This window comes from Moschus berezovskii, chromosome 18 (assembly GCF_049115385.1).
Source record: "Moschus berezovskii isolate FMDL1 chromosome 18, NW_MosBer_1.0, whole genome shotgun sequence".
NCBI classification, from domain to species: Eukaryota; Metazoa; Chordata; class Mammalia; order Artiodactyla; family Moschidae; genus Moschus; species Moschus berezovskii.
Window position 1 is genome coordinate 71,103,535 of NC_142477.1, and position 15,774 is coordinate 71,119,308.

General features: G+C 47.4%; 1 protein-coding gene across 1 annotated transcript in view; it reads left to right on the forward strand.

Moving 5' to 3' along the window:
• The first annotated feature begins 6,986 nt into the window (after positions 1 to 6,986).
• The window catches only part of LOC129553169 (beta-hexosaminidase subunit beta), a 32,610-nt gene continuing 23,822 nt past the window's right edge, over positions 6,987 to 15,774 (forward strand). The window contains exons 1-2 of the mRNA XM_055421856.2: positions 6,987 to 7,363; positions 13,876 to 14,021. Of these exons, the coding sequence (XP_055277831.1) occupies positions 7,116 to 7,363; positions 13,876 to 14,021 (394 nt within the window). The 5' untranslated portion in view covers positions 6,987 to 7,115. The remainder of the gene's footprint in view (positions 7,364 to 13,875; positions 14,022 to 15,774) is intronic.

Consider the following 15,774-nt stretch of genomic DNA (forward strand, 5'->3'; position numbering starts at 1 on the left):
CTCCCTGCCCAAACCTCCCGCTGGCAGCGCTGGGGTTCCTGCAGCAGCTCGCCTCCGTGAAACTGCAGAACGCCCGCCACGGAACACCCAACTTCCTCCCGCCCCTACCACCAGATAATCGGGGTGGTTGCTGCTGCTGCTGCTGCTAAGTCACTTCAGTCGTGTCCGACTCTGTGTGACCCCATAGACGGAAGCCCACCAGGCTCCCCCATCCCTGGGATTCTCCAGGCAATCGGGGTGGTTACTTGACCCTAAGTCTGGATTTCTCTAAAACGGCAATTCAGCTGTAAATATTATAGCCTGCCGTCAGAACTCCTTAGGACAGAGTTTTGAGCAGATGGGAGGTTAAAGATTAGGCGGGAGATACTCCGTAAGAATGGAGAAGGCAATGGCAAGCCACTCCAGTACTCTTGCCTAGAAAATCACATGGACAGAGGAGCCTGGTGGGCTACAGTCCATGGGGTCGCTACTAGTCGGACAAGACTGAGCGACTTCACTTTCACTTTTCACTTGCACACATTGGAGAAGGAAATGGCAACCCACTCCAGTGTTCTTGCCTGGAGAATCCCAGGGATGGCGGAGCCTTTTGGGCTGCCGTCTATGGGGTCGCACAGAGTCGGACACGACTGAAGCGACTTAGCAGCAGCAACAGCAACTCCGTAAGAAAATGGGCGATATTGAATCTTCCCACTTAGACATCTCTAACTTTGTAAAACCGGTTTATGCTTAGTGTCGAAGTCTCATCAGTTCAATTCAGTCGCTCAGTCGTGTCCGACTCTTTGCGACCACATGAACGCCAGGCCTCCCTGTCCATCACCAACTCCCGGAGTCCACCCAAACCCATGTCCATTGAGTTGATGATGCCATCCAACCATCTCATCCTCTGTCATCCCCTTCTCCTCCTGCCCTCAATCCTTCCCAGCATCAGGGTCTTTTCCAATGAGTCAGCTCTTTGCATCAGGTGGCCAAAGGATTGGAGTTTCAGCTTCAACATCAGTCGTTTCAATGAACACCCAGGACTGATCTCCTTTAGAATGGACTGGTTGGATCTCCTTGCAGTCCAAGGAACTCTCAAGAGTCTTCTCCAACACCACAGTTCAAAAGCATCAATTCTTCAGCGCTCAGCTTTCTTCACAGTCCAACTCTCACATCCATACATTACCACTGGAAAAACCATAGCCTTGACTAGACGGATCTTTGTTGGCAAAGTAATGTCTCTGCTTTTTAATATGCTTTCTAGGTTGGTCATAACTTTCCTTCCAAGGAGTGTCTTTTAATTTCATTGCTGCAATCACCATCTGCATTGATTTTGGAGCCCAGAGAAATAAAGTCAGCCACTGTTTCCCCATCTATCTGCCATGAAGTGACGGGATAGGATGCCATGATCTTAGTTTTCTGAATGTTGGGCTTTAAGCCAACTTTTTCACTCTCCTCTTTCACTTTCATCAAGAGGCCTTTGAGTTCCTCTTCACTTTCTGCCATAAGTGTGGTGTCATCTGCATATCTGAGGTTATTGATATTTCTCCCGGCAATCTTGATTCCAGCTTGTGCTTCCATCTATCAACTGGCAAAGAGATGCTCCTTGACCAAACTTTAGTCAGGCTCTCTTAAACCCTCTTCTTGACCAGCATAGCCCAGTTCTAGCAAGGATCCTGAGAAGTTAATGGATTAAGAATCCCCCAGAACCACCACCCTTGATATGGGATCACCCTGGGATCCTGCAGCAAGAATTCTATTAGGTTGGTTTGGGAAGAATCTCCCTTACTCTTGATGTCTCCTCTTCATAATTCTCCGTCCACGCGCCACGGCTGCCCCCTGCTCATTGGCTATAAAACCCCAGCTGTCGTTCTTGTCTTCAGAGTTGAGCCTGACCTCTCTCCCCTGTTGTGATTGTCTTGGCACATCCTGCAATAGTCCTGAATACACGTGGCAGAATAATTAAAAAGAAACAAAACAACTTATTCACACAATATTTTTGGATCAGTCATTCCTGAGGAGTGAGGTGCAAGGGGACAATAGGCAATTTATTTCTAGCTCAGGCTTTTTTTTTTTTGGCCTTGACATGTGGCATGTGTGAACTTAATTCCCTGACCAGGGATCAAATCCTAACCCCCTGCACTGGAAGTTTAGAGTCTTAATCACTGACCACCAGAGAAGTCGCTCTAGCTCAAGTTTATGGATAGATAATTTATCAGTCCCTGGTAAAGTCCCTGGTAAAATCCTTTGGCTTCCCTGGTGGCTCAGCTGGTGAAAAATCTGCCTGCAGTGCAGGAGACCTGGGTTCAATCCCTGGGTTGGGAAGAGCCCCTGGAGAAGGAAAAGGCTGCCCACTGCAGTATTCTGGCCTGGGAGAATTCCATGGACTGGTATAGTCCAGGGAGTCACAAAGAATCGGACACGACTGAGCGACTTTTACTTTCAAGGATTAGTTTCAGGGAAGAGAATCCACTCCCCTTAGTGTTAACAGAAAGGAATTAAATACAGGATATCGAGTGGCTCACAGAATCTTGAGAGAGCTGAAGAACGTGACTCGCAGCTGAAATTCCCAGAATTGTGACTAGGATCCCAACTGCTTACTGGAGAAACCTCTACTGTGGATGCTAGTTCTAGAATCTACACCAGTGAAAGGGATACCTCATGCATGATCTCTGTCCCCGCTTAACTTTCTTCTGAATAACACTCTGAAGTAACCGTTATATCTAATTACAGAATCTAAAAGCTATGGAATCTCAGCAGTGTGGCCGTCTGGGAAATGTAGTTTCCAGCCTCTGTAATATAGGAAGACATAGTAGAAGGAATTTCAAACAGGTGGATGCTGAGTGATCAAGTTCAGCAACCTCACAGAACGTGACAATTAACTGAGAAGAGTGGACGACCTAGGACCTGGGCAGACATGTGGGTAAAGCAGCCCTGAACTCCTGAGGAAGCATGAAGAGCCTGTGTTTGGGAGAGAGCCCCTGATATTAGACCTGGACCTTCCCTCTGACTACCTTTCTCTGCACTCACAACATACCCATAAAGAAGCCTGAAATATTTGTATATTCTGCAAATCATGAAAACATTGCAATCATGAAAACAGGTTGAGTTCCATTTGCCATAGTAATACTGAACTGGGCTCTCCCAGAAGGGCAGGAGGATTTGGAGTTCAATCTGGTTTGGCAACTGGAAAATATTTCTCCCAGTTTTGCAAAGATTAGCGGTAGAGATTAGATTCTCTCATTCCCTTATCTATTAAACAGTGCTATCTGGTGGGAACCTCAGCTCTCCTTCAACACTCCATCCACTTTCCTCTGTCAATGAATACAGTGTTTATTGCAGGGCACCACAAAAGGAGTTCAGGACAGCTAGTGCTCAGAAAGTCTTGGTGACCTGAACTGGCTCACTCAGCATCTACCTATTTGAAATTCCTTCTACTATGTCTTCCTATATTACAGAGGCTGGAAACTACATTTCCCAGACGGCCACACTGCTGAGATTCCATAGCTTTTAGCTTCTGTAATTAGATATAACGGTTACTTCAGAGTGCTATTCAGAAGAGAGTTAAGCGGGGACAGAGATCATGCATGAGGTGTCCCTTTCACTGGTGTAGATTCTAGAACTAGCATCCACAGTAGAGGTTTCTCCAGTAAGCAGTTGGGATCCTAGTCACAATTCTGGGAATTTCAGCTGCGAGTCACATTATTCAGCTCTTACAAGATTCTGTGAGCCACTCGATATCCTGTATTTAATTCCTTTCTGTTAATACTAAGGGGAGTGGATTCTCTTCCCTGAAACTAAGCCTTGAAATTGAAAGTCGCTCAGTCGTGTCCGATTCTTTGTGACTCCCTGGACTATACCAGTCCATGGAATTCTCCCAGGCCAGAATACTGCAGTGGGCAGCCATTTCCTTCTCCAGGGGCTCTTTCCAACCCAGGGATTGAACCCAGGTCTCCTGCACTGCAGGCAGATTTTTCACCAGCTGAGCCACCAGGGAAGCCAAAGGATTTTACCAGGGACTTTACTTTACCAGGGACTGATAAATTCAGTTCAGTTCAATCGCTCAGTAGTGTCCAACTCTTTGTGACTCCATGGACTGAAGCACCCCAGGCCTCTCTGAGCATCACCCACTCCCAGAGTTTACTCAAATTCATGTCCATTGAGTCGGGGATGCCATCAAACCATCTCATCCTCTGTTGTCCCCTTCTCCTCCTGCCTTCAGTCTTTCCCAGCATCAGGATATTTTCCAATGAGTCAGCTCTTTGCATCAGGTGGCCAAAGGATTGGAGTTTCAGCTTCAACATCAGTCCTTCTAATGATCACTCAGGACTGATCTCCTTTAGGATGGACTGGTTGGATCTCCTTGCAGTCCAAGGGACTCTTTAGAGTCTTCAACACCACAGTTCAAAAGCATCAATTCTTTGACACTCAGCTTTCTTCACAGTCCAACTCTCACATCCATACACAACTAATGGAAAAACCATGTCCTTCACTAGACGGACCTTTGTTGGCAAAGTAATGTCTCTGCTTTTTAATATGCTGTCTAGGTTGGTCATAACTTTCCTTCCAAGGAGTAAGCATCTTTTTATTTCATGGCTGCAGTCAACATCTGCAGTGATTTTGGAGCCCAAAAAAATAAAGTCTGCCACTGTTTCCACTGTTTCTCTATTTGCCATGAAGTGATGGGACCAGATGCCATGATCTTAGTTTTCTGAATGTTGAGCTTTAAGCCAACTTCTTCACTCTCCTCTTTCACTTTCATCAAGAGGCTCTTTAGTTCTTCGCTTTCTACCATAAGGGTGGTGTTATCTGCATATCTGAGGTTATTGATATTTCTCTCAGCAATCTTGATTCCAGCTTGTGCTTCAGCCCAGTGTTTCTCATGATGTACTCTGCATGTAAGCTAAATAAGCAGGGTGACAATATACAGCCTTGAAGTACTCCTTTTCCTATTTGGAACCAGTCTGTTGTTCCATATCCAGTTCTAACTATGCTTCCTGACCTGCAAACAGGTTTCTCAAGAGGCAGGTCAGGTGGTCTGGTATTCCCATCGCTTTCAGAATTTTCCACAGTTTATTGTGATCCACACAGTCAAAGGCTTTGGCATACATAGTCAATAAAGCAGAAACAGACTGATAAATTATCTATCCATAAACTTGAGCTAGAGTGACTTCTCTGGTGGTCAGTGATTAAGACTCTAAACTTCCAGTGCAGGGGGTTAGGATTTGATCTCTGGTCAGGGAATTAAGTTCACACATACCACATGTCGAGGCCAAAAAAAAAAAAAAGCCTGAGCTAGAAATAAATTCCCTATTGTCCCCTTGCACCTCACTCCTCGGGGATGACTGATCCAAAAATATTGTGTGAACAATTTTTTTAAAATTATTCTGCCACGTGTATTCAGGACTACTGAAGGATGTGCCAAGACAATCACAACAGGGGAGAGAGGTCAGGCTCAACTCTGAAGACGAGAAAGACAGCTGGGGTTTTATAGCCAACGAGCAGGGGGCAGCCGTGGCGCGTGGACGGAGAATTATGAAGAGGAGACATCAAGAGTAAGGGAGATTCTTCCCAAACCAACCTAATAGAATTCTTGCTGCAGGATCCCAGGGTGATCCCATATCAAGGGTGGTGGTTCTGGGGGATTCTTAATCCATTAACTTCTCAGGATCCTTGCTAGAACTGGGCTATGCTGGTCAAGAAGAGGGTTTAAGAGAGCCTGACTAAAGTTTGGTCAAGGAGCATCTCTTTGCCAGTTGATAGATGAAAATGTGCTCAGTCTAGGGCAGGAGTAAGTTGTATTACTTCTCATTCCTTTCTCTGCTTTCCTGACACCTTTAGGTCAAGCTGTGAGGGAAGAGAAAGCTCAGTGGATTCAAGTTAACAGAAGGGCAGGGCACTGGAACAAGGTAATGAAAGGCGGAAGTCATGTAGAGCTGATGCAAATTCTGCCACACCATGGGGATCACGTTAAGGAACTTGTATTTTATGCTAGAGACAATAGGAAACAAGCCACTGGCATGTATGAGTAAGGAAGTGACATGACCCAGTTTACCTTTTACAAAGAAGACTTTGGCAGCTGTGTTTCCACACTGGTTGAGGTGGGATGGGGTCAGTGGTATAAGAAGCAGGTGGAAAGATATTTCCAGGCCAAGACCTAAACGGCTACCTCATTCTTTCATCATCTCTGGGGAGGAAGGGGGAGCTAGGGGAGGGAGCGATTCTGTAGACACCAGAAGCAAAGGAATGAAAAATCTAGCAGCATGCCTAAGAAGAAATAAGAAAGCCCGTCTCAAGTAGGCTATGAGACTTTGACGATAAGCAGAAGCCGACTTTACAAAGTCAGAGATCATGTCTAAGTGGGAAGATTCAGAATCGCCCATTTTCTTATGGAGTATTTCCCGCCTAATCTTTACCCTCCCATCTGTTCAAAACTCTGTCCTAACTGATGCTAAAGCTGAAACTGCAATACTTTGGCCACCTCATGCGACGAGTTGACTCACTGGAAAAGACTCTGATGCTGTGAAAGGTTGGGGGCGGGAGGAGAAGGGGACGACAGAGAATGAGATGGCTGGATGGCATCACCGACCCTGTGGACATGAGTTTGAGTGAACTCCGGGAGTTGGTGATGGACGGGGAGGCCTGGCGTGCTGTGGTTCATGGGGTCGCGGAGAGTCGGACACGACTGAGCAACTGAAGTGAACTGAACTGAAGGAGTTCTGAAGGCACGCTCTAATATTTAAAGCTGAACTGCCATTTTAGAGAAATCCAGACTTAGGGTCAAGCAACCACCGCGGTTATGTGGTGTTAGGGGCGGGAGGAACTGGGGCGTTCCGTGGCGTGCGTTCCGCCAGCAGGAGTCTGGGCGTGGAGGAGAGCCGGATTGGGCTGGGCGCGGCCCGCCGCTGCGTCCGGGCGGTGGTCCCGGCGGCGCCCCGCCCTGTGGAGGCGGAGCCGAGGCGGGGCGGGGATCCGAAGGCCGCCCACCCGCCTGGAGGCGGGGCCCGGGCGGAGCGCAGTCAGCTGACGCTCGGGCTCGCTCGCTGCACGCACCTTCCCTGCCCTGGACGGGAAGTCCGGACCCGAGGCGGCGGCCGGTGCTTACGGGGCGGGCCCCGGTGGAGGGCAGCTGAGCAGCCATGGAGCAGTGCGGGCTGGGGAGGCTGAGGCTACCCGGGCTGCTGGCGCTGCTGGCGCTGCAGGCGGCGCTGGCGGCGCGGAGCCCGCGCGTCTCTGCTCCGCGAGACCTGAATCTTTGGCCGCTGCCTCTCTCTGTGACGACGACCCCGCGCCTGCTTCACCTCTCGCCCGGAAACTTCTTCTTCGGGCACAGCGCCACTTCCAAGGCCGGCCCCTCGTGCGCAATCCTGCAGGAAGCGTTTCGGCGGTGAGCGCTCCCGACGGGCGGCCAGGGAGGGGGCCCGGAGACCCCGGGACCGGGAGGGACGGGCCACCCGGGACGCGGCGCGGGCGCGGGGGCCGGGAGCAGGAGCGCCTGAAGCCTCTTACCGCCTGCTCGGCCGCCCAGCCTCGCCACGCGCTGGCCCCTGTTTGACAGCTGAACCGGCCAGTGACCAGACCACAGTCACGGGGCTGGAAGAGCAGAGAAGGCTTGAGCCAGCAGGGACTGGAACGCAAGCTCTTCCCCTGACTTCCCCTCCCTCCCCCACCCCCGCCTCCTAAGGGACTTCCTGGGTGCTCTGGAACCCCGTTTCGGGTGCAGGATATTGAGCGGAAGGGGTAGGGTGCTCAGAGTTTGTGGCCATGATCGCCTCGGAGAATGGAGTGGATGGAGGGTTAATGGCAGTTTATCTGGAGGGAGTTCTAGGAGGAAGATGGGTTCTTAAAGTTTGCGGACTAGGGGCTTCCCAAAGTGGCTTGTCATTTATAGGCAATCTCTCCTCCCCCAATCCGGTAACAGTTCAGGTGGCAGAAAGTCCTTAGGTTGAGGCATTGCCCAAAACTCCCCTTCCCTTCCAAAATCTCTGTTCCAAGCAAAGTGTGGGATATTTTCACCTAACTGCTTTGGTATGGTCACTACACTGCAGTACCTGCTTCTCCTTTTGTTGGCCAGAAGCACTTCTGTGCTTGCTCTCCCAGCTTCCTGTTTAGATCCTTAGCACCTCTCAGCACTCCAGCCTCAGGTCTGTCACCCCATTGGCCACAGGGTGAATTGTGTAGTAGGGAGGCAGCCCACAGTGCTAGCTTTTTGTTTCTTTTTACAATAGCTGTCAAGTTGACTGAGGTGGGTCGGGGGGAACTTCTCTGGTGGCTCAGCTGGAAAGAATCTGCCTGCCAATGGAGGAGACACAAGAGACATGGGTTCCGTCCCTACCTGGGTGGGGAAGATCCCCTGGAGGAGGAAATGGCAACCCACTCCAGCATTCTTGCCTGGAAAATCCCCGTGGACAGAGGAGCCTGGCGGCTACAGTCCATGGGGTCACAAAGGGTGGGACACGACTTATGGACTGAGCAAAGGTAAAAGTTGACTTGCGGTGTTGTGCCACAGCGCTGGCTTTGCTAACGCTGCAAGGCGGACTGCCCTTGGGGAGATGTCTCAAGAAGCCTCAGTCTTCGACCTGTCCTAATGGGCAGGACAGTCCTAAAGGTGCCCTGAAGGAGTGTGGTTTGGTGCTCACTGTACAGGTCCTTCCCTCCCTCAGATTTTGGTCCTTGTTCCTTGAGGTCATTAGAGCTTAATTGTGCTTGCAGGACACCAAGCCGCTGGGAGGGAAATGCAGGAGTCACATTAGCACCTGCTGACCCCAGCTAGGCCTGGACTTAGGCTTTGGCCGAAGAGACTCACGAAGTCGATGGCAGAGATGGTTTCTCCTTCAGTTTTGAGCCACTCAGTAAGCAGAGGGACAACGCTTCCCTCATTTCAGATGCTTACTCTAAAGAATCTTTGGTGTTGAATCTGCCGTCAGGTCAGAATGGCTGGAGTCTGGGTGAAGAAGTAACATCAAGGTGGTTGATTACCGGCCTTGGGATACTGAGAAGGAAAAAGTACCTGAAGGCCATTTAATGGAAGATCATGACTTGGGAATCTTTTAACAATAAACACACCTTATCTGCTCTGGGACTCAGTTCGTAAAACTGGATTTTCCTTCTGTGCCATACTGCTAGTAAAACACGGACACAGTGTAAGCTGAATGGTGTGAGTATAGCGAGAAAGCGTGGATGATGTAAGGCAACCATGGTTAGATAACCGGAACTTGAATAAGCTGTGAGAGGGTTTAAAAAACAAGGCTTGGCATCCTAAGGGAGTGCAGGTAGTTATCTGAGGACTTTGCCTAACTAATTTGTGCCCTGTGTGGGAAGCAGCTATTAATTATACCCTGCATGTTAGGAAGCAGGTTATAAAACATTAGGCCTTATGGCCGAGAGTTGAAAGCATTCAGGAGAGTGTTTTCGGATCAGAGGAGGGCCCTTTACTGCTTCAGAGTAAAGGCATGATGGAGTTGAAAAGGTTTAGAGATGATGGGGCATTCTAGAATCTCTAGGCCATGGAGAACAGGTAAAACCGAGGCCCAGTGTGTTCAGATCCTCATGGCTCCTGTCTCCTGAAGAACCCACTTCTCTCAACCCCTGCTTTGAAACAGTATGCATTTTGCAGGCAGTGTTCTGTCTGTCTGGTATGTGGCTGCTTCGTTAGCTTTTAGATCACATGCTAGTTTTTTCTTTTTTTTTAACCTTTTTCCCTCCTTAGTTAACCGAAACTTTAGTTTCAGTTCCTGACAAGCTAAAATGGGCTTCCCTGGTGGCGCAGATGGTAAGGCATCTGCCTGCAATGCAAGAGACTCATGTTGAATCCCTGGGTGGGGAAGATCCCCTGGAGAAGGGAGTGGCTACCCACTCAAGTATCCTTGCCTGGAGCATTCCATGGACAGAGGAGCCAGGCAGGCTACAGTCCATGGGGTCGCAAAGAGGTGGAGACGACAGAGATATTGACTCTTCACACACACCTTGGATACCACTGTGTCAGATCCCTTTGGGTTTTCTGTTAGAGTTTTAATATCCAGGGCCAAGCTGTTCCTTATTTGGGACAAGCCAACACTTGACTCATATCTTAAAGCTTCCGACCGCTTTAATTTCCCTTTAATTTTTTTTTTTAATTGTGGTAGTGTAGACATAAGATTTGGAGAAGGAAATGGCAACCCACTCCAGTGTTCTTGCCTGGAGAATCCCAGGGACGGGGGAGCCTGGTTGGCTGCTGTCTATGGGGTCACACAGAGTTGGACACGACTGAAGTGACGCAGCAGCAGCAGCAGACATAAGATTGCTATGTGCTCAGTTGTGTCTGACTCGTGGCCCCGTGGACTGTAGCCCTCCAGGCGCCTCTGCCTATAGAATTTTTTAGGCAAGAATTCTGGGCTGGGTTGTCATTTCCTGCTCCAGGGGATCTTCCTGAGCCAGGGATGGAACCACCGTCTCTGTGTCTCCTGCATCAGCAACTGGCGATCTTTACCACTAGTGCCACTTGGGAAGCCCTAGGATTACCGTATTAACCATTTTTAGCTATACAGTTTTGTGATCTTTATTTCCTTTTGAATCTGTCAGGACTTTTCGATAGGCACTTGCTTGGTGGTCCAGGGGCTTAGACTCCCTGGAGGTTGCCAATGCAGGGGCCCAGGTTCAGTCCTCAGTAAGGGAACTAGATCCCACATGCCAGAACTAAGGCTCAGCCCGGCCAAGTAAATAAAGATTTTTAAAGTATAAAAAGATTTTCCTAAGCTAATGATTTTCCTCAGCACCTTTATCTGTTTCACTGTCTCACTGGTTAACTTCCAGACACTTCCAAGTTCATCAGAACTTTCCCATCTCTCCTTACTTCCCTGGAAAAACACAAGACAGTCTTATATCTAAGTAGCTTATACAGCCTTCTGGCTTATCAGAATCTGTGGCATATTTTAGGCTTTGCAGACTATGTGCTCTTTTATCTTCTAGCACCTTCAAATGTTTATTTCCTCCCCTCCTCCTCTGACAGTTGGGTCCCAGCAGAATGTGAACTGTCCAGGCCCTCTGAGGATTCTTCGGTGCTGTTAGCTGGGACACTTTTGTTGGAAGGTGACAGGAGCCCCGGCTCGGTCTGGCTTGAACGGAAAGAGAACCTGTTATCTCACGCGTCGTCGTCGTCGTCGTTCAGTTGCCCAGTCGCGTCTAACTCTCCGTGACCCCATGGAGGCAACATGCCAGACCTCTGTCCCTCAGCATCTTCCGAAGTTTGCCCAAATTCATATCTATTGCCTTGGTGATTCCATCCTGCCGTCTCATCTTATGACACCCTCTTCTCCTTCTGCCTTCAGTCTTTCCCAGCATCGGGGACTTTTCCAGCGTGTCAGCTGTTCACATCAGATGACCAAAATACTGAAGGTTCAGCTTCAGCATCAGTCCTTCCAGTGAATAGTCGGGGTTGATCTCCCTGAGGATTGGCTGGTTTGATCTCCTTGCCGTCCAAAGGACTCTCAGGAGTCTTCTTCAGCACCGCAGTTTGAAGGCATCAATTCTTTGGCGCTCTGCCTTCTTCACAGTCCAGCTCTCACAACCATACGTGACCACTGGGAAGACCACAGCCTTGACTATACAGACCTTTCAACAGAGTACTGTCTCTGCTTTTCAACACACTTGTCTAGGTTTCTGATAGCTTTCCTGCCAAGAAACAAATATCTTCCGATTTCTTGGCTACAGTCACCATCCACAGTGATTTTAGAGCCCAAGAAGAGGAAATCTGTTACTAACTTCAACCTTTTCCCCCTCTATTTTCCATGAAGTAACGGGGCCAGTAGCTAATTCAGTAAAGAATCTGCCTGCAAAGCAGGAGACCCTGGTTCAATCCCTGGGTTGGGAAGATCCTCTGGAGAAGGAAATGGTAACCCACTTCAGTATTCTTGTCTCGAGAGTCCCGTGGACAGAGGAGCCTTGCAGGCCACAGTCCATGGGGTCTCAAGAGTCAGACATGACTTAGCATCTAAACCCCCACCTAATCGGGCCAGATGCCATGATCTTAGTCTTTTTAATATTTCGTTTTAAGCAAGCTCTTTCTCTCCCCTCCTTCACCCTCATCAGAAGGCTCTTTAGTTTTTCTTCACTTTCTACCATTAGAGTGGCGTCATCCCTATGTCTAAGGTTCTCCCCCCTATCTTGATTCCAGCTGATAACTCATCCAGTCCAGCATTTCTCATGATGTGCTTAGCGTACAGTTTAAACAAACAGGGTGACAGCAGACAGCCCTGTCTACTCGTTTCTCAATCTTGAACCATTCGGTCGTTGGTGGCTGCGACAGGAAAGAATCTCACGCATTGAAAAGTCCAAAAGCAGGCAGGATTTCAGGGTTCAACAGGATCATTAGGAAATCTGTATTCTTGTCAGCTCTGACCTGCTTTCTTTGGTGTGGTTGACACTTGTGTTGGTGTTACGTACAGAGAAAGTTTTCTTCTTGGTGCTCACCTCAGAGAGGAGAGCTCACCCTCCTCCCATCTCTGCCCCATCACTGGTCAGAATGGTCTTACACGCCCAGGATTATTGGTTTGATTACTTTTATAATGGGGACCTCATAAGAGTCACTTGGGGTCATTTCCCAGGCGACTTTTAAAATCACACTCTCAGAGATTCTGATTCTGAAGGTCTGGACATCAGTGAAAGTGAAAGTCACTAGGTTGTGTCCAGTTCTTTGTGACCCCCTCGACTATGCAATCTGTGAAATTCTCCAGGCCAGGATAGTGGAGTGGGTAGCCTTTCCCTTCTCCAGGGGGTCTTCCCTACCCAGGGATGAAACCCAGGTCCCACATTGCTGGCAGATTCTTTGCCACGTGAGCCACTAGGGAAGCCCCTGGACATCAATACCTGTTTGCAAAATGCTCCCCAGGTGATGCTGATATGCAGCTTGAGGTAGGAGCTTCTAGTTGGACTCATAACAGGTAGCAGGGGTCTGAGGAGTCAATGACATCACCTGCTACCACGGATGTATTTAAAACTTAGCTTGTGTTGTTCAGTCGCCAGTCATGTAAGACTCTTTGCTCCTCTGTCGTTCATTATTTCCCAGAGTTTGCTCAAACTTATTCCCATTGAGTCCCTGATGCTGTCTAATCATCTCATCCTCTGTCACCCGCTTCTTTTATCTTCAATAAAACACAGCTACAATGCTAATCGAATACACCGGATCCCACTCTAGTATGGCAGAAAGTGAAAAGCAGTAAAGAGTCTCTTGATGAGGGTTAAAGAAGACACGGAAAAAGCTGGCTTAAAACTCAACATTCAAAAAGCTAAGATCATGGCGTCTAGTCACATCAGTTCATGGTAAAGAGGGAAACAATGGAAACAGTAAGTTTTCATTTTCTTGGGCTCCAAAATCACTGCAGACAGTGATTGCAGCCAGGAAATTAAAAGACCCTTGCTTCTTGGAAGGAAAGCTGTGATAAACCTAGACAGTGTATTAAAAAGCACAGACATCACTTTGCTGACAAAAGTGCATATAGTCAAAACTATAGTTTTTCCAGTAGTCCCATATGGATGTGAGAGTTGGACCATAAAGAGATTTGAGCACTGAAAAATTGATGCTTTCAAATTATGGTGCTGGAAAGGACTCTGGAGACTCCCTTGAACTGCAGGGAGGTTGAAACAGTCAATCCTAAAGGAAATCAACCCTGAATATTCATTGGAAGGACTGGTGCTGAAGTTCCAATACTTGGGCCACCTGATGTGAAGACCTGACTCTGGAAAAGACCCTGATGCTGGGGAAGATCAGGGCAGGAAGAGAAGGGGAGGACAGAGGATGAGATGGCTGGAGGGCATCACTGACTCAGTGGACATGAGTTTGAGCAAGCTCTGGGAGATACTGACCCGACTTAGCGAGTGAGCAACAATGGTTTAAAAATGTGTTTGAATTTCTCTCTCACACAGATATTATGACTATATTTTTGGTTTCTACAAGTGGCATCACGGCTATAATAAAGTGCCAAGGGAAATGGAGTTACAGAAACTTGAAGTCTCAGTTACCATGGACCCAGAGTGTGACCGTTTCCCCAGCATCACTTCGGATGAGTCTTGTGAGTACCTGTGTCATGGGCATGGACGGTACACAAAGCTGCTTGTTATAGACTTGGTGCCAGAGCTGACTCTACTCCATGAGCTATTGTGAGCTCTTAACCAGTGAGTTTATCATTTTTATTGAAAAAAAAAACAACATTAGGGAACTTCACTGGCGGTCCAGTGGTTAAGACTCTGCACTTCCACTGCAGGGAGCACAGGTTTGATCCTTGGATGGGGAACCAAAGTCCTACATGCTGTACATATGGCAATAATAAATAACTAAATAATTACCGTTAAAGTCTGATGGCAAAACTAAAACATAATCATTGCAGGAAATCTTTAAGTACAGTAACTCCTGAGGAGAAATTAAATTATTCATAAGCTCAGCACTCAGAGTTAACCTCTGTTACTTAACATGTTTTTTTTGCAGAGTAATGCATTTGAATGTTTTACATAGACGTAAATAAAAGCATAAGATAAAGAATGGCGTGAAAAAGCTACATGTGGAACTACATGTGGAACTACGGTCTAGTTCTGTACATGTGGTTTTTCTGTTTTTCTTTTTTGCATGTGCTATGCTAACTAAGTTGCTTCAGTCATGTCTGACTCTTTGAGACCCCATGGACTGTAGCCTGCCAGACTCCTCTGTCCATGGGACTTCCCAGGCAAGAACACAGGAGTGGTTTGCCATTCCTTTCTCCAGGGGATCGTCATAACCAAGATTGAACCCGCATTTCTCATATCCCCTGCATTGACATGCGGGTTCTTTACCGCTAGCATGACCTGGGAAGCCTCTTTTTTGCATATGAACATGAATTTCACTAAATGTTTTTCAATGACAGCATTTTTAGTGGCTGAATAATGTTCAACCAACTGTATGGATGTGCCAAAACTTACTTGGCTTATCCCTTAATTTTGGACATCTAGATAGTTTATTTTGAAATTAAGCCTGTGTCTATAGGCATGATCTTTCTTTCTTTCTTTTTTTTGGCACAGTATCTGGGATCTTAGTTCTCTGACCAAGAATTGAACCTGTGCCCCTTGCAGTGGAAGCAGAGTCTTAACCACTGGACCTCTAGAGAAGTCCTGACATGATTTCTGTTTATAATTAAGTTGACACATAGATAATGCAGAACTGAGAGGGATAAGGTTTTCACTTTTCGTTTAAATATATGTTGTATTATATTTATATTCCATCTTCATTTATATTGATTGAAAATACAGTCAACATTTAGCTACATGATTTTTTGTTTGCATAAAATATTATTCTCCAAGACTTTTCCTAACTTGTTCTAGAAAGAAGAAGCAGATGGGCAGACCTTTTTCATAGCATGTACCTACTGGAAATTACATGCAATTGTACCACGGAATCAAAGAAGAGCAACGGGTGATTTACGATTAGTGCAGAAAGAGCAGGCTGGCGAGTCAGGTGGCAAAGTAGACAGGAAAATGCATGTCTTAGAGAAAAGAGTAACCCCTCTGTTCTCAGACTGCCTCACAGACACTTAAAGTACATCTCCTCATCCTTTCGGTTAGATTAGGGATGAGATTTCTTGATGCCTTGATACATCTTTTTGCAAAATAACTTCATCTCTCTTCCATTCTATGGCTGTTCTTAGAAGAGAAACAGGATGGCTTGCCCACATTAGTCATGTGAGTTGACAGTTAGCACTCAGACACCTTATGAATTAGATTTTACAATCTGAATTGAGAAATGATCAGTAAACTACCAAGGAATCTTTGCTGCCTGGCAGTACAATGACATACTGT